At 42.9% G+C, this 19,611-nt stretch overlaps 2 protein-coding genes across 2 annotated transcripts; both read left to right on the forward strand.

The window, feature by feature from the left end:
- The first annotated feature begins 6,613 nt into the window (after positions 1–6,613).
- On the forward strand, positions 6,614–9,055 carry LOC135639580 (galactinol synthase 1-like). Its single transcript, XM_065153396.1, has 4 exons — positions 6,614–6,965; positions 7,122–7,442; positions 8,224–8,358; positions 8,470–9,055. The coding sequence occupies exons 1-4, from the start codon at positions 6,657–6,659 to the stop codon at positions 8,686–8,688; spliced, it is 984 nt and encodes a 327-aa protein (XP_065009468.1). The 5' UTR covers positions 6,614–6,656; the 3' UTR covers positions 8,689–9,055.
- Positions 9,056–10,701: 1,646 nt separating this feature from the next.
- LOC103989222 (MYB-like transcription factor EOBI) lies at positions 10,702–12,126 on the forward strand. Its single transcript, XM_009408023.3, has 3 exons — positions 10,702–10,969; positions 11,043–11,172; positions 11,659–12,126. The coding sequence occupies exons 1-3, from the start codon at positions 10,807–10,809 to the stop codon at positions 11,951–11,953; spliced, it is 588 nt and encodes a 195-aa protein (XP_009406298.2). The 5' UTR covers positions 10,702–10,806; the 3' UTR covers positions 11,954–12,126.
- Positions 12,127–19,611: the final 7,485 nt, after the last annotated feature.

Raw genomic sequence — 19,611 nt, forward strand, 5'->3', positions numbered from 1 at the left:
GAGAGAGAGCCACTGAGTTGTTGGAACTCATACATAGTGATGTATGTGGACCCATGTTAACTCATGCCATTGGAGGTTACTCCTACTTCATTACATTTACTGATGATTTCTCAAGGTATGGATATGTGTACTTAATGAAGTACAAGTCCGAGGCCTTTGAGAAATTCGGAGAGTATAAGAATGAGGTGGAGAACCAGACTGGAAAGAGTATCAAAACTCTTCGATCAGATCGAGGAGGTGAGTACTTAAGTACAGAGTTTACTCAGTTCCTCAAGGACCATGGGATATTATCCCAATGGACACCTCCTTACACACCTCAGCTCAATGGTGTCTCTGAAAGGAGAAATCATACTTTATTAGATATGGTACGGTCCATGATGAGTTTCACTGACCTACTTCTAGGGATATGCCCTAGAGACCGCAGCTTACCTTCTGAACAGAGTTCCAACTAAGTCGGTAGTGTCTACACCATATGAGATATGGAAAGGGAAGAAGCCTGATCTTAAGGTTGTTAAGATTTGGGGCTGCCCAACCCACGTTAAAAGACACAACCCCGATAAGTTAGAATCAAGGACAGAGCGATGCATATTTGTGGAATACCCCAAGGAAACTTGTGGGTATTACTTCTATCATCTCGAGGACCAAAAGGTCTTTGTAGCTAAGAGAGCAGTGTTCCTTGAGAAGGAACATATTCTTGGCGGAGACAGTGGGAGAATGATAGAGTTGAGCGAAGTTAAAGAACCAAGCTCAAGCACCACTCTACAGCCCGAGTCTGTTCAGGTACCTAATACACAAGTTTCAACTTTACGCAGGTCTGATAGAGTATCTCATCCTCCTGAGAGATATGAGGGACATATTAGAGGAGAGGATGCTGAGGATATTGATCCTCAGACCTACGAGGAGGCTATTATGAGTATAGACTCCGGGAAGTGGCAAGAAGCCATGAATTCTGAGATGGATTCTATGTACTCCAATAAGGTTTGGAACCTAGTTGATGCGCCCGAAGGTATTGTACCCATCGGTTGCAAATGAATCTTTAAGAAAAAAATCGGAGTAGATGGAAAGGTAGAGACCTATAAAGCAAGGCTAGTGGCTAAAGGGTATCGTCAAAGGCAAGGTGTTGACTACGACGAAACCTTCTCACCCGTAGCAATGCTAAAATCCATCAGAATTCTATTGGCTATTCCAGCACACTATGATTATGAGATCTGGCAGATAGATGTGAAAACCACATTCCTCAATGGGAACCTCGAGGAGGAGGTGTATATGATGCAACCTGAGGGATTCGTGTCCAAGAACTGCCCAGATAAAGTGTGTAGGTTGCTTAAATCCATTTATGGACTAAAGCAAGCTTCCCGAAGTTGGAACATAAGATTTGATCAGATCTTATGACTTCGTTAAGAACGAAGATGAGCCTTGTGTGTACAGGAAGGTAAGTGGGAGCGCTATCACCTTTTTGGTGTTATATGTGGATGACATCTTGATCATTGGGAATGATGTAGGAATGCTATCCACAGTAAAGACTTGGTTATCTAGACACTTCTCCATAAAGGACTTAGGGAAAGCATCCTATATCTTGGGGATTAGAATCTATAGAGATAGATCCAAGAGGATGCTTGGCTTGTCCCAGTCCAGGTACATAGAAACCATTGTCAAAAGGTTTGGCATGGAAAATTCCAACGGGCAAACATGAATATGATACCTTATGCCTCAGCAATAGGGTCTATCATGTATGTCATGCTATGTACTAGGCCTGATATAGCGCATGCTCTGAGTGTCACGACCAGGTATCAGGCGGATCTAGGCTTGGAGTACTGGAAAGCAGTAAAGTGTATCCTTAAGTACTTGAGAAGGACTAAGGATCTTTTACTAGTATATGAAGGTAATAGCCTTAAGGTTAAAGGCTTCACTGACTCAAGTTTTCAGTCTGATGTCGATGATAGCAAGTCGAATTCAGGGTATGTGTACACCTTGAATGGAGGAGCAGTGTGTTGGAAGAATTCCAAGCAAGATACCACTGCTGACTCGACCACAAAGGTGGAGTACATTGCTGTATTAGATGTAGCAAAGGAGGGAGTCTGGTTGAAGATGTTCATCACAGATTTGGGAGTCGTTCCGGATAGCGAGAAGTCGACTTCCTTATATTGCGACAACTATGGGGTGATTACTCAAATAAGGGAACCCGGGTCTCATCAGAAGTGTTCTGAGGAGGTTCCAGCTTATCAGAGAGATCGTAGCCCGAGAAGATGTAGCGGTGGAAAGAGTTCCATCCGAAGATAACATTGCAGATCCACTGACAAAGCCGTTGTCTCATTTTGTCTTTGAGCGTCACAGGGGTCTGATGGGGATCAGACACATAGGTGATTGGCTTTAGGTCAAGTGGGAGATTGCTAGTCATAGGTGCCCAACAAGCCAATCACGTGAGTGATGGCATGTGTGACTTGATACAGAATCTTTTTGCTTATTATATTTTGGCGTATATCACTTTATAACTATTGCATAAATGCATACATATATTGTGATGTCCTTGGATTTGTGCAATGGGAATCGGATCGTAATGAGATCACGATAATGAGATCGATTCACCTTTAAACACATATCCTAAATAATCCCGGTCATAGGTTACTCGAGAGGGACATTGTGATAACCGGATAGACTGGTGTGCTGTATACCCGTCCATATGATGGATGCAGCTGGTCTCATAGCTGCTCGTGTAGGGACACTAGGGATACAGTACAGGTGCTCATTGGAGAATGAGTTCACTGATTGATCCGCTTACGGAATGCTGGATGGTTGATGATGCCTTATTGTCAGACAGCGATTCCGTAGTCCTAGTGGTGTATCTGGTCCTTAGACTTGAGACACCAAGGATGTCCTGTATGAGTGCTCCACTCTTCGATACTAGACTTATAGGTTTGGCTGTCCCCAGATCTAGTACAGTTGGTCATTGGGAGTGGTAGTCGACCTTACGAGGGCTATTGAGTGTCAATAGAGGATCATCCACTCTCGGCGTCATGAGAGGAATATCCTATGTGTTCTTGCTAAGATAAATCCCTGGCTAGGGTCATTCTGGTTGAGAGAGAAAGAGTTCTCCGGGAGAATCCGATTAGAGCGAGACTCGAGTAGAAACCGTATGGGTCTGACAGCACCATGCTCGATATACGGTCTCTAGGATATTAGATGGATGAGGGACTATAGGTACATGGTAACTGAGGACAGACAGGTCCAATGGATTGGATTCCCCTGTATCGTCTGAGGACTACGGCGTAGTGGCCTAGTACGTCCGTAGTCGATGAGTCAAGTGAATTATTACAGAGATAATAATTCACTCAGTCAGAAGGAGTTCTGACAGGTACGACTCACGGCCAGCTCGATATTGGGCCTAGAGGGTCACACACATATGGTAGGCATTGCGATGAGTAGAGGTTCGGATATGAGATATCCAACAGAGCCATTGTCTTATTGGATGCAGATCCAATACCCACTAGGGAAGGACCCATTAGAGTTTGACACGGGATCTCTATAAATAGGAGGGATTCACAGCCTCATAGGCTAGAGTCTTTGCTTGCCTTTCCTATTCTCCTCTCCCTCTCCACCTTAGAGTAGGCCTGGAGTTTTGAGGAGCGTCGTCGCAACCCTGCTGTGTGGATCACCGCTAGAGAGGAGGACGCTTGACCTCCTTCACCCTCTCCTAAGGATCTGCAAGGAAACAGGGATATACGATCTCCCTAGGTAACACAATCTCTATACACAGTTTTGTGTTTTGCGGATTTTTGCGCACCAATCTTCGCACGACGACGAACATCTTTTTGGGAATCGGGGATTTTGTTTTTCTTGTTCTTCCGCTGCGCATATGATGTCGCCCCCAATGATTTCCCAACAGAAACCGTATGGGTCTAACAGCACCATGCTCGATATACGGTCTTTGGGATATTAGATAGATGAGGGACTATAGGTACACGGTAACTGAGGACAGACATGTCCAATGGATTGGATTCCCCTGTATCGTCTGGGGACTACGACGTAGTGGCCTAGTACGTCCGTAGTCGATGAGTCGAGTGAATTATTACAGAGATAATAATTCACTGAGTTAGAAGGAGTTCTGATAGGTATGACTCACGGTCAGCTCGATATTGGGCCTAGAGGGTCACACACATATGGTAGGCATTGCGATGAGTAGAGGTTCGGATATGAGATATCCGACGGAGCCCTTGTCTTATTGGATGCAGATCCAATACCCACTAGGGGAGGACCCATTAGGGTTTGAAAGGGGACCTCTATAAATAGGAGGGATTCAAAGCCTCATAGGCTAGAGCCTTTGCTTGCCTTTCCTATTCTCCTCTCCCTCTCCACCTCAAAGCAGGGCTGGAGTTTTGAGGATCGTCATCGCAACCCTGCTGTGTGGATCACCGCTAGAGAGGAGGACGCTTGACCTCCTTTACCCTCTCCTAAGGATCTGCAAGGAAACAGGGATATACGATCTCCCTAGGTAACACAATCTACTCTATACGTAGTTTTAAGTTTCGCGGACTTTGCGCACCAATCTTCGTACGACGACGAACATCTTTTTGGGAATCAGGGATTTTGTTTTCTTGTTCTTCCGCTGTGCATGTGATGTCGCCCCCAAGATTTTCCAACAAAAACCAACTAAGTCCATGACAGATTGGGTTTCGGATTCAGGCAGGATAGTGTGGTACATTGAATTTTACGATTGGGGACCAAATTGCCTCCTTAGTTGACGATTCGATGGGTCTCAGGTGCTCGTAGGATGTCAGCCCCACATCGGGTGGGGGAAACCTTGAAGGGTGCTGGCGTTGGTAGTAGTTAAGTCAATGATCGCGATTGAGTTGGTGGTGTAGCTTGTTGGGGTAACTAGGGCAAAAGTGGAACGATGATCTGTATCATGCTCGTTAGGGTTTGCACTTAATAGATGAGATTCTATAACACATCGACAAGGATGAGAATATGGCTAAGGATCATCCTCGGGGGTGAGAGGCCTAAGTTATTGAATAAATGCCAATATCACATCAATGTTTGTGCCGAGGTAGATGCATCTATATGCGAAAAGGGTGATTGTTACCTATATTAAGTAAAAGTACTATAAGTTGAGAGTAAAGTCTCTTCCCTCGCTCGTTTATTGAGAAGGTCGACGGGCGAGAATTCATATAACATCGAATCCTCCTTCTAGCACCAAAATAATGAGGGAAGAAATCATTAACATCTTGGTCAGCTTGACGTGGTCCGAACTCGTATGCACAGGATTGTCCAAGGTGCCTCCGAGGTAAAAATGTCAAGTTTTCAAAATGTCACATTTACGAAAACTAAGGTCGAAAATGATTTTCTAATCCGATCCCTCCAATACCCAAGTTAGTAATCCGATGTGTATAATTACGGATACGAATAGTCAAAAAAACGAAAGCCCGCCTTTTTTATTATGTTGAAGATAAACTTTTATATCAATTATAAATAGATAAAATATTTTATAAAATATTATACAAGACAATCTACAATTGCCTCCAACAAATTTTCTTTCGTGACATTTATTATAAATGACATACTTTCTATCAACTTTTATCATAAATGATCGAGAGAATGAAGTCTATACTCTCACAATTACATCTCTATCATTCGTCTAAAATAAATAGAATTCATGTGCAAGACTTGCACGGATTAAGCACAAACACAATACACTACACATACAAACGATAGTTGACATTAGGAAAAAAGAAACTACGATTGCAATATATATGACACGAATTCAAGAATATGGTTCTTATGACATGACTTTTTATTTCAATATTTCATAGTCAACTATTAACTTTTGTTCGGATTCAACTCGAATTGATTTGAGGTTAGGTCAGATATTGTTAACCATTTTTTCTGGATTCAGAAAGATATAAAACACAAACAAATCATATGAATGTTTAAATTACATAAGCAGAGAAGAAAATTGAGGGGAACAAATCATTGGGCAAAAATTGCCTTCCGCATATAATATTCCTCAGATCGGACAAGAAAAGATTCCGACTTCACCGCCTGGGTTTGAGTCTGCCTTGGGATCACAATCACAGAGAAGCACTGGCCCGCGCCGCCTCTCCCTACCATTGGAACAGTCGAGCACTTGGGATGGACCACAGCGCCGCGATCGTGCTTCTGCCACGAGGCCGAGGCGCGGGACACCGGCCCGCGGTGGCCTTTCCTCCGGGACGGATAGAAATTCCAAGGGTTCCGTGGTTGCTGGGCCTTCTTCTGGTGCTGTTACTTGACAGGGATGAACTTGCAGTACAAAATTGAAAGAAAGAAATAAGAGAGCACAGAAATGCACCGTGTTAATTCCTAGAATTACTGGAACTTTCTTCCAAGTCTGCTTCACAGAAAAACTCGAATTCCACCTCTACCACAGAACATGATTGACCACAAGTCGTTCCACTCTGCAGAACCACCACATTTTGAATGATCGACAGCCGTTCATTCCAGTTGCCAACGAAACACTAATTGTCAACAAACGGGAAGTCATCTGCTACAATCCTCTTAAATAAGTATAAGAGAAATAAAGATAATAAAGGGCTTAATAGATTCAATTGATCTATTTAAGGTGGCATGCTGACCATAATCAGAAGAGAGGAACATACAAACCTTCCACAGTCTCTGTTTCCATGGCCTCCGGTGCTCCTGCAGAATCGCTTGGAGGCCAAGTGAAGAAGAGAGCTTTCGTAACATTCCTGGCAGGGGACGGCGACTATGTGAAGGGAGTGGTAGGGCTGGCAAAAGGCCTGAGAAAGGTGAAGAGTGCTTACCCTTTGGTGGTGGCGGTGCTGCCCGATGTGCCCGAGGCTCACCGCCGATTGCTTCAAGCCCAGGGCTGCACTGTTCGGGAGATCGAACCCGTTTACCCGCCTGAGAACCAAGTGCAGTTTGCCATGGCTTATTATGTCATCAACTACTCCAAGCTGCGGATTTGGAATGTAAGTGAGCCAAAACGATACTTCTTTAGGTTGTCATTCATGTTCCTTTTTTCCTTTCTCTTCGGGTATCTATATGGAGGAAGCTGAACCCTACAGAAAGTTACGCAAATGATGTCTAATTAATGATGATGACTCCTTGGTTGCTGCTAATTGCAGTTTGTGGAGTACAGCAAGATAATATATTTAGATGCAGATATCCAAGTGTATGACAACATCGATCACCTGTTCGACATGCCCGATGGCTACTTCTATGCAGTGATGGACTGCTTCTGCGAGAAGACATGGAGCCACTCTCGACAGTACTCAATTGGCTATTGCCAGCAGTGTCCGGACAAGGTGGCATGGCCTGCTGAGATGGGATCCCCTCCTCCGTTGTACTTCAATGCAGGGATGTTTGTATCTGAACCAGCTCGACCAACTTACGATGGCCTTCTTGAGACTCTTATGACAACACCTCCAACTCCCTTTGCCGAGCAGGTGAGTCCTCCAACTGGGTTAAGTTTTTTGGAGTTAGATACAAAATATAGAACAGGATTATTTACATAACTAAAAAAATCTAGTAAGATAAGGAGATAAGTTAGTGGACCAGATTAGAAGAACATTCTCGCAAACAGAACTTTGAGTTGAAACTTGAAAGATCAAGAACTAGACATGCAAATAAAACAATCTGATAGTCCAACCGTAACAATGATTAGAACAAAAACACAGTTCATTTAGTTATTCTACTTAATTAATTTCTACTTCTAGGTAAACACCTGAGATATCACAAAATTAACCCACTCCAGGTAGGTAACAAAATTATGAACCATGCAAATCTGGAAACAGGTTAACACATGCTTTCATTATGTAAGATCCACACAATCATTATCCTATAACCAGCATCTTGCTCCAGTCCCTAAAGAGGTAGGAGTCTTTCTAACCTTGGACATAGGGAAGTACCGTTAAGTCAACAAAACTATACATTTTTTCTTATTCAACAATTACATGTGGCATAAAAATTGACCATATATTCTCTACATCCTGCCTTATCTCTTGCGACTGGTGCAAATATTCCTTACAGCTAATGTTGTTTATAGAGATTATGAAGCTAGGGAATGTGACAATTATGACAATGACATCGGTGGTTTCCTTGCGTAGAGTTAGCATCGACAGTTTTTCTTATCTGACAAATATGAGGATAACTGGAATTCGATTTAGTCTATTGGAAAATATTAAGAACCATGTATTTTTCACTCTATTTCTGACCTCATTTTTGTAGGACTTCCTGAACATGTATTTCGAGAAAATCTACAAGCCAATTCCGCTCATCTACAATCTGGTTCTAGCCATGCTATGGCGACACCCTGAAAATGTTGAGCTTGAAAATGTCAAGGTGGTCCACTATTGCGCCGCGGTAAGTGCTACATTAGTCACTTATCACAAGTACCAACATCATAATCCAACGTTCCACAAATTAATATTGTATTTATCGACCTGCTGTTGCTTTCCAATGATGGTGATATAGGGTTCCAAGCCTTGGAGGTACACTGGAAAGGAAGCTAACATGGACAGGGAGGATATTAAGATGTTAGTAGCAAAATGGTGGGGTATTTACAATGATAAGTCTCTTGACTTTGCTGCAGAGGATGCAGTCCCAGAAGGAGAGACCTGCTTACCTTCTTCGATAATGGTGGCCATGTCAGAAAACAATATCAACTACATCTCTGCACCCTCTGCTGCCTAAGACAGAATAAGGGGAGGGAAACAAGAGCAACTATGAAAGATATAAAGAATATGATATGATTCTATAAACTCTCCACCTTTCAACACCTATCAGTAGCTAACCATAGCATCCTCTTGATCATGAGGTTCCCTGTAGTTTTCTCCCTTGATTATAAAATCTATAGCAGCCTTAACCACTTATTTTCCCATTGTCCGTTTCTGAGTGTAGGCATATCTATGCACCAGCAAAGTAGTAAAAGTTAAAGCTCGTAAGGTGACAAAATGCGTTGCTCTATGTTTCTAGATCCATATATATATATATATATATATATATATATATTGTAAGCTTCTCTTTATATAGAAGATAACTAATTGGTTCAGTTCCCATACTTGATGAGCTTCTTTTCTGTTGGAATAAAAAACGTTCTAGTTTATAAGAATGCCAAGCATTACATTTAAACAAGAACATTCAAAAGAACCACCTCTGTTACCGTCATTATGGAAGGAAAGGAAACCTTTTCATTGATTTTGAATGAAGAAACATGTGAATAGTGAAAAATAAGGAACTCTGTTTCAAATGCTATTGATAAATGCTATCAAACTCTAGCCTCGGTTTTTTACTTGAATTTACTTCATGGACTGGTATTTGTTCCAAGTTAAATAGTTCAAAAATGAAAAGCACCGATTAGTTCAGGCACCACAAATATCGGGGTTGTACCATAGGACGAATCAAGGGGGAACAATCTTCACAAAGGGGCCACGCATCCTCATGGCAGAGCAAAGTTTGCTTCGTTAGACTCGATTTCTAACTTATATTTAAATGTCTACTCTTACTACAACATTGATTGCATGATTTAAATCTTTAATTCTCCAACAACCTTTTGATAGGATGCTGAAATATCAGTGTGTCAATTTCAGATCCTACAAACACAGCACTGGCACTGTCATTGAAGCACATTGTTCTATGAGCAACTAAGGTTCTTGCATTTTTTGATGGTTTCATATATGCATATGTCAGATAAATCGATCAACATGAAAACACTTCCAAACAACAGTAACTCCTAATCGAAGCCTAAACCATTCCCGTAATTTGCTCATTGCCCCCTAATCACCAGATATACTTCTCAAATGTGACCTAAGCCTTTGCAAAGGTTCAAGAAACAGAACGGACTCGCCTTGATGGGCCGAAGCTTAGCCCGACCAAGATGGTCATGTTCCGCAGTTGCTAACGCCTTATCTTCCCTGACCAAGTGATGGGTTTGGGCAACAACTCGATTATAAACCGCAGGGGGCTGCTAAATTTCGGCCGGAAAAGAACAAACTGTCGTTTCGACAATGATACCAATTGTCAAAACCCCTTCTCAACCATGACGACAAGATCGAAGGAGTTGGAGATAGGGTATCAGAACTACTCTTCCTTCCAAGAAATCGAATGTAAATGAGTTAGATACGACAAGGGAAAAGTCAGAACTGAACCTTCTAAAGAGGCCGAGGAGGATAAGGCCGACCAGATTCCGATGTGTGCCGGTGGGGGTGAGCGGGGTCGGATGGAAGATGAGATCGAGGCGACCGACGCCGATGGCGGGAGGAGCGGCAAGTCTCGATGGTTTCCTCGATGTCACGCGATATATAACGGTGAGGAAACCTCCTTTATAATCCATGTTATGTACAACATATGTTATCTTTATTGTATCGGCTGTTATAATGACGATAGGGGAAGTGTCCGCGAGAGGTTCTATTGCGCACATGGTGCGTGTCGCCCGGCTCACGCCGGGTCCACACGAAGACTAATCATATTATCTGTTTTCACCGTGGGACCCAATACCAGGTCTGGTTCGGAAGATTCCTTCACCCGCGTGCGACAGACACGTGTGCGCACTGTAAAGTTTGCTTCATCTCCTTCGACACTCAACCTAGAGAGAGAGAGAGAGAGAGAGAGACGGGTGACATGCTTCGACTGCTCGTGCAGTGAACTGGTAATCTCTATAAATGGGGCAGTAGTGTCTTTGGTGTAAACAATCATGTTATCATCTCTATAAAGCCTTGCAACCACCTCCTTCACCATTCCCATCCCCATATCTCCTGTTACACTCCCTGCGTCGTTCCCCTTTCTTTTATCTCTCCTCTTCCCTCCTCTTCCATGGACGGGAAAGGTAACAGCAACATGAGTAACAAGAGCGTGAACAGCGGCGAAGAAGCCGACGTCAGGAAAGGGCCGTGGACCATGGAGGAGGACCTCATCCTCGTCAACTACATAGGCAACCATGGCGAGGGCGTCTGGAACAGCCTCGCGCGTTCTGCAGGTACGTCGTCTGTCTACGGTCGCCGTTCTTCCATTCCTCTGCCTCTCACTGCTTCTTGGTGCTCGTTGAGAAGGACTGAAGCGCACGGGGAAGAGCTGCCGGCTTCGCTGGCTCAACTACCTGCGGCCGGACTTGCGGCGCGGTAACATCACGGCGCAGGAGCAGCTCCTGATCATGGAGCTCCAGGCAAGGTGGGGAAACAGGTGAGCCAACAGCGTTAAGATTCCATGGGGACGCCCATGTTTTCTTGCATGTTCGCAAGGTTAGTGGTCTTGAAGGTCAGCACGACACGCATGGAAAACATATACTTGTGGCCAGGATGCTCAGCCACAAGTGAGCACGTGCATGGAGTCACACGCACAGAAATCAGCAAAGTCTAGTTTCTCTTCCTCTCTGTTTTTGCAGAGGAATGTGCAAACGCTGCTGTAAGTTTCAGATGCCGCTTGTTTCTTTGTGTGGCAATTCATGCCTTACTTCATGGCAAACATGATATGGCAGCTAATCATTACAATGGCAAGAAGAAACAGAGTAATGTCATACTAGCTGTAGGCTGTCAGCATCACTGACGAGTCCAAGAATAAGAACCGACAGATACATGCATGTAGTTTATTGATTGTTGTAGCAATATATTATAAATTCCATTTATTTGTACAGCCCTAGCTAATTATGCCGTTGTTTTCTCCAATAAGGTGGTCCAAAATTGCGAGACAAATGCCCGGGAGGACAGACAACGAGATCAAGAACTACTGGAGGACCAGAATACAGAAGAGAGTGAAACAGAGTGACTCGCCTCAGTTCCAGAATGCCATTCTTATTGATGAAGCTAATAGCAGCACTAGCCAAACACATATTGTCGATGCTGGGAGAGTTCAGCCAAGTCTCCTTGATGAGCCGGCTATCATGAACACTGATGGCATCGAACCTCAATTCTTCATTGATTTTAATGACAACTTCTGGACGTTCGACGAGTTGTGGTCGATGTAATCACCCGATGATGATTATATGAAATAAATCATGCGATGTTATGGACGAGAGATATGTATATGAACGATGGAAGAGCTTGTTTGTAGCATGATTCTGATTGGTAATACTGCTGCAAAGTTATTGTCCGTTGTTGTACAAAGCACAAATGATTAAACTTAATTATTTTGAGATAATCTTCATGGATGTTTTCTCTTACTGATTGTTTCATTTCATGCTGCAAAACTGTGTCCTAATTCGTGAACATCTGAAGCGAAGCAGGAGAGAGAAGAGTGTGTGTTTTCTGTACTTGATTGTAATGGAATTTGATCGCAAACATTTCATCTGATAAGCTTCTTATTTGTTTTCCCTGAGCTGAGGCTCCCCAGACAAGTGCAACGTGCAGATTCTAATGGCATATGTTCTCTCTTGCTGGTGTCATACTCGCAGCAAAACCACACGATTGCCTCAGCAATGATTTTGCATACGTTAAGAACTGTCGCCAGCCATCGCAGTCCTGTCGGTGTAAATCATGTTTCCTGTATCGAGAAGAGAGAGAACTGGCGTTGAAAGCAGAGCAGCTCAATGAGAAGAGTGACATACAGAGTAAAAAAAGATGGAAGCAGAGCAACTCAAACACTTCTTCCTTATCTATTTGTTCGTTTTAGACATTGGCTTGAATCGTTGCCATAGACTGCGAAACCGCGAGATACGACCATCACAAGACATTCCAGGTATGCACTTCGAGCATCGATGGGCATCAAGTGTTCGTACATGGGCCTAATTCTTAGGTGCTGGAAGACGATGGCGCCGACCGACCTAATCGACCACGTGCACGCAGAGGACAGAAGTACGAGTGGTCCGCAGCTCCTAACAGCGACGTCAATGGCCGCGAGCCAGGAATTTGATCCCCGTGGAGAACAGGAGCCATGGCCGGGGAGTTCCTGGCCATGGGTTCTGAGGCAGATGGCGCCGTCAAAGGGCCGAGGTTGGCACATGCTCGATTTGGTTACTTCAGGAAGCGTTGGGCATCTCTTTCCTTGGATGTGCCGATGGCTTCACCAAGGTGGCCATGTGAAGTTACTGCCTTGGGAAGGGGTGGCCTCACTTGATGGCGTCTATACCTGCCCTATGTTGTCTGAAAGTGAGGTGTGTGAGATGGGGGTGATGTGCTTTGAGTCACGTTTGGCTTTCTTGGATAGCAAAGGTCTCCATCACTGGAATGAGTTGGAAGAAGATGAGACCACAAGCGAGGAATGAGAGTACGAGGACTTGACTTGGAAAGAGAAGCAACAGGGGATGATGATTCGTGGCTGTGAACTCTTCCTTATCTTGCATGTGCTTCAAAGCCTGTGGTTGGTTTGGCTTGGTTGTTCGAGTCTACAAGAAAGACTGGCCTTTTACAGCAGTGTCTAAAAGCTTGCTTGGGATACGTGATTCACCTCCCTGTTTGAATCATAGCTTCTCTTTGAGAAGGCACAGCTGTGCTATGTGCATTAGACACACAACTACGAAGAAGACTGCAATATTAAATATGAGCATTGCCTGATGTCGTAAAACATTTGAGATAAGAAGCAAGAGAAGATTGAACCCTAATAGCTTCATATATCCATTCAAGCAAGAACAGTACATGTACTGTGAGCAAATGGAAACAGGTACTTCCATAAATCTCTCTCTCTCTCTCTCTCTCTCTCTATTTGATCACATGAGTGATAGATGCCGACTCACATGTTTAACATCTTGAAGTACAATCTTCAGAATTGTCCTTATCTTAACTCATTGTTATTGGATATGCAACATCTGCACCAGCATCAATCATACATCAAGGCCATGTCGCTCATAAGGACCATGCAGCTAGCCAATCCTGTAACACCAGCACAGGCTCATGGATTTACTCATATATTTCTCCTGATTTGACAGCTTTACTCATCATTTCTTGTTGATGTCACTACCCTGATAGTCTAACTCTGATTTGCTATGAATCGACTGATATAACTCCAGACTAAATCAAAAAGACCTTACCTAAATGCTGGTTTGACATGCTAAACTGAAAGCTCAATAGGGAAGTAACAGAAGGCAATTGGAAGACCACAAAACTGTGATCAATCATGTTCAGGTTATTCAACACCACCAGTACAAATCCTCTGTTTAGTTCTTAAGAAAGTGCACAAAGTGAAGGATGCTAGAACAGAACACTCTCCTCAAAATTCTCTCTCTAAATATTCTTTTGGATAAACCAGACAGTGGAGCAAAAGAAGAACAAGAAAGAAGAATTCTTCCCTAACAAATCTTGTATTTTACATCTTCTTCAAACGAAGTACTAAAATAGTTGCAGAAATGCAACAGAAACTGCAGCCATGGAAGAAAGATATCATGAGATCACTAAGATGATGGGAGATTGGGCCATTCAAATCAGCATGGATGATCACAACACAACCGTTGATCTTCATGCATAGATCTGAAAACTCCAAGCACTGTCATAAACCAGGTTTTGACTCCAATTAGGTTTGGATCCTGAGTGAGTTTGGCTTGGATTTGGGTCAGTTTGAACTCAATTCAACCAAAGGGACGCTCTGCGTATGCTTCGGGACCTTGTATCGTTTAATTCCCACTCAGCTTCATGGGATGCCGCTTGGCCTCCACGCCTCCGGTCAACCCCTTCATTTGGCTGCTGTGCCACACCGGCGAGCTATTGAAATGGTTGCTGGAGAGCAATGAAAGAGTCAGGCGACATATATTTAGTTCATCTTAGAATTGACATCATTGATCGCTGTTTGAGAGCAATTCTTCAACGAAAGGCTGTTAGTGGACGGGGCTAAGGATCGTCGGGATTGCAGTGGGAGCGTTGACAGGTTTATCTGAAAGCGCTTCTTCTGCAGAATACGATGAAACCAGACTGTTCAGCTCGTCCACAGTTCTGCACATTAAGCTATACCATCGAGTGCGATGTATAAGACGTCACTGCTGAGCAAAATTCAAAGATGCAAAACCTATAAAAACCACAACGAAGTCTTCGAATCGGTCAATGCTCCAAAAAGTGACGTGTTATGTTTTATGGACCATGAACTGGTTGACGACTGCAGACAGGTGCTGGATTCCACGCTCAGGAATTATATTGTTGAAGACCACGGCGACGAAGACGTTGGAAGCGATTTATCTATATTTTTCGTTGATCGGGAAAGCAATGGGTTAGAAGCAAAACTGCTGATTCGATCGACCATAGGCCCATCATTTGGAAAGCCACACAAGCGAGTGGTTTACAACAATCAGACCCAACTTCTCAACTTTCCCTTGATCACACCACCATTTAACAAGTGATCCATCATCCGTAGCCATAATTTTAGTGGGGTTAGAACGCTTAATCCCAAGGAGTATTAATCTTAGACGGCATGACTCAACTCTTGCCAATCCTCATTTTCTATCTGTTTCAAGTATGCTCCAGCCCTGATAGATGATATACCCCCAGTTGTCTTTCCCTGACATAATCAAACAAGAAGATCTATTCACTAACCGTCGACATAAATGAACCCTTAACAATTTGGGAAGCTAAAGAGAGAATAAGCAGTCAGTCACTCTCCCACAAACCAAGTATAAAAGTCAATCCCAAAAACCAGATTGGGGTAAGGACACAAAAAAATCTTTCCTAAGCTCTGTTAAATCTTCTCTATTTTTTTTACTAACTTAAGCATCAGATGAGTCGAGTTGAGAAATCTCTTGACGCTGACCAATTGTGTAGGACCCTAGTGCGTCTAAGGAGTTCCTCGGAGTAATACGGAGCATTATTAGATAAGAGCAAGTAGCACCTTAGGACGACTCGGAACTGCTAGTCATAGGTGCCCTACAAGCCAATCAGTGAGTGATGACACATGTGATATAGTATGCACTATTTTTGTTTATTATTATTATGGTATTTTCTCACTTTATATTCTATGTTAGATATATATATATATATATATATATATATATCTATGCAATAGGAATCGAATCATGATAAGATCACGATAATAAGACCGATTCACTTTTAAACACAGACCCTAAATAATCCCGGTCAAACATTACTCAAGAGGATAATCAGACAAACTAGTGTATTGTATACTCATCCATATGATGGAGGCGGTTGGTTTTATAGTTGCTCATGTGGGGACACTAGGGATACAATGCAGGTGCTTATTGAAGAATGAATTCACTGATTTATCCGCTCACAGAATATTGGATGGTTAATGATACCTTATTTTCAAATAACGATTTCGTCGTCATAGTGGTGTATATGGTCCTTAGACTTGAGACACCAAGGATGTCTTGTATGAATACTCTACTATTTGATATCGAACTTATAGATCTGAAAATTTCAAATCTAACACAACCGATCATCGAGAGTAGCATCCAACCTTATAAGGGCTATTAAGTGTCAATAGAGGATCATCCTCTCTCGGTGTCATAAGAGGAATATCTCATGTATTCTTGCTCAGGCAAATCCTAGCCCAGGGTCATTCGGATTGAGAGATAAAAAGTTCTTTAGGAGAATCTGATTAAAGCGAGACTTGAGTAGAAACCGTATGGGCCTAACAGTACTATGCCCGATATATGATTTATGGGATATTAGATGGATGAGAAACTATAGGTGTATAGTAACTAAGGATAGATAGGTCCAAAAGATTAGATTCTCCTATATCGTCTAGGGACTACGACATAATGGTTAGTACGTCCGTAGTCAATGAGTCAAGTGAATTATTATTGAGATAATAATTCACTAAGCTAGAAGAAGTTCTGACAAGTATGACTTACGGCCAACTCGATATTAAGCTTAAAGAGTCACATACATAAGGTGGGTGTTGCGATGAGTAGAGGTTCAGATATGAGATATCTGCTATAGTCCCTATCTTATCGGATATCTAATAAGTCTCTGAATTGTTGAATCTTATAGATGAGATCCAATAAGAGCCAATGAGATTATTGGGTAGAGATTCATTAATCTAAGAGGCTTTGGTAGTTGGATGGAGATCTAGTATTCAATAGTACAAGATCTATTAGGGTTAAATTAACAGGGGGTCTCTATGAATAGGAGAGAACCAAAGGGTCATAGGCTAAGCATTTTTTGCTACCACTTCCTATTCTCCTCTCCCCTTCTCCTTCTCAGCTAGCAGCCTCTATTTGGGGCATGTGGAGATTTGGGCAGCAATTCAATGAGCGTCTTCATAGCCCCTATTATGTGGATCACCGCTAGAGAGGAGGATATGTGACCTCCTTCATCCTCTCCCATAAATCTGTAGGATTTCAGGGATGTACGATCTTCCTAGATAAAACACATCTTATATATGCGTAGTTTTTGATTTTTACGTACCAATCCTCGCACGATGATGAAACCTTTTATGTGAAAATCTGGGGTTTTTGTTTCTGTTCTTCCGCTGCACATGTGATGTCGTCCCTATATTTTTCAATAGTAGTATCAAAGCCATATTGTTCATGCAAAGATTAGATTTTAAACTACATATATTATGTTTTAGAAAGGCTTTTGACATCAAAATTATTGATGCAAAAGGCAAGAAAGGGCAGCAACTATTATTGCCTTCACAAGTTGGCCAAAGACTACTTGCAGCCTTGGCCAAGAGCTCCCAAGGGAGCTCTCAGCCTGGCTACCTGCGAGCAAGGGCTGTAGGCGATCGATGAGCAATAACCGTCTGCTTGCAGTGGTAGTGCATGCAGGTAGGCTGCCTGCACATAGACATTGCACCCGCCCATCTTATTGGATATGAGATATCCGCGTAGATGTTACGACGAGTAGAGATTCGAATATGAGATATCTGTTGTACCCCCTATCTTATTGAATATCTAATAAGCCCATAATTATTGTATCTTATGAATAAAATCTAATAAGAGCCAATGAGAGATTATTGGATAGAGATCCACTAATCCAAGAGGCTTTGGTAATTGGATGAAAATTTAATACCCAATAGGGCATGATCCATTAAGGTTAAGTTAACAGGAACCTCTATAAATATGAGGGAACCAAAGAGGCATAGGCTAGACTCTTTTTTGCTACCACCTCCTATTCTTCTATCTACCTCTCCTCCTTAGCCGATAGCCCCAGTTTGGGACATGTGGATAGCAAGAAGGGTTGGCCCCTTCTTGATCACGTGATGGGCATGGAGAGGAAGCTCGTGCAGCGATATGAGGAGTGTCTTCACTGCATCTACCATATAGATCACTACTAGAGAGTATGCCATCTAACCTCATTCATCCTTTCCTATAAATCTAAAAATTTTAAGGGATATATGATCTCCTTAGGTAACACATCGTTTACATATGCGTAGTTTTCAGTTTTGCAGGTTTTCCATGCACTAATCGTTCGCACAAGGATGAGAAACTTTTCTATGGGAAATCTAAGATTTTTGTTTTCTGTTCTTTCGTTACGCATGTGATACTGCCCAAGGTTTCCCAACAGAAACTGCATATCATGTGAGCATTCTAAGAAGCTAAAGAACCCGTTGAAGGACCATGCCTCCTCAGATATGAGAGATCCATACCCGCAAAATTAAGAAACATATGGGAGATGCCAGATACAACACAAAAAAGGATGCAGGAGGAAATCAAGTCATACCCTTTAGAGGCAGGGTTAGACCGGCCTCAACTAACCAATCCTCATCTATCTGCCTTATAGCACCTGAAGTGGAGAGAATCCCCCTCAAACAGAGAATGTTGGTAGTATCCTTATTCGACAAAGCAAGAGGAGTATTGTCAATGACTTATGCCAACCTAGCTAAGGGAAAACCCTATTCTCGGTGAGCACTTATGAAAAAGAACCTCGCCCTCCAGCCTTTGTTGTTGAAAGGAGCACCACTGAATCTCCCTCGAGCGGATTGATAGTAGCCACTCGGCCCTCTATATAGGTGAAAGTAGGAGCTAAACAGGCACGGGTAGGGATGACCCCCACTCCCCTACACTCACAATGAAGGCTACCAAATAATGCCATGAATTGAACGCCATTTATGATAAAGAAATTTTCCACTGTTCGAGACAAGACACAATGATAAGATGGAAAGGAAGATGCAACCCCACCTCAAAAGCATCACAGGATAAATAGAAACCCCCAAGGGTCGAGTGGAAGGGACGTTGTCTAGGTTCAGGAACAGACAATGTGTATTTCAACCGGAATGCGATAACGAGGTCGCATCTACTCCAATTAAGACACCATTAGGAGTGAATCATAGTCATGTGCATCCTTCACCAATCTCAAGTCACACAGACCTCTTGGGTCGACTCGTGGTGCGTCCCTCAAAGATGAAGAACTACCTTGCACCACTCTTCGAGATGGACCAAAAGCTCCGATGGAGCGATAACATGAACTAGAGTATGAGGAAGAAGACATCTTGATCTAGGAAACGAAAGATCGAAAGAAAGAAGGGAACAACAAAGCAAGTCCTTAGGGTAACAATGGGGGAATTGAGCAAAAATGAAAACCCACAAGGAAGCAGGAATCGGGAAAAAGTTAGGGCATAGATAAAGCCCTCTCGACAACTGAAGAGAAGCCAAAAAGACCCCTCACCTCCCATGGTGAGACAGCTATCCACGCCCAAATCTGCTTTGGGATGGCATGAGATCTCTGCCACATCAACTACACCCATAGTAATAGGATTCAAGCCTATCCATAACGGATCGAAGACTCCAAAGCCCAATGGGACAGA

This window comes from Musa acuminata, chromosome BXJ3-6 (assembly GCF_036884655.1).
Source record: "Musa acuminata AAA Group cultivar baxijiao chromosome BXJ3-6, Cavendish_Baxijiao_AAA, whole genome shotgun sequence".
NCBI classification, from domain to species: domain Eukaryota; kingdom Viridiplantae; phylum Streptophyta; class Magnoliopsida; order Zingiberales; family Musaceae; genus Musa; species Musa acuminata.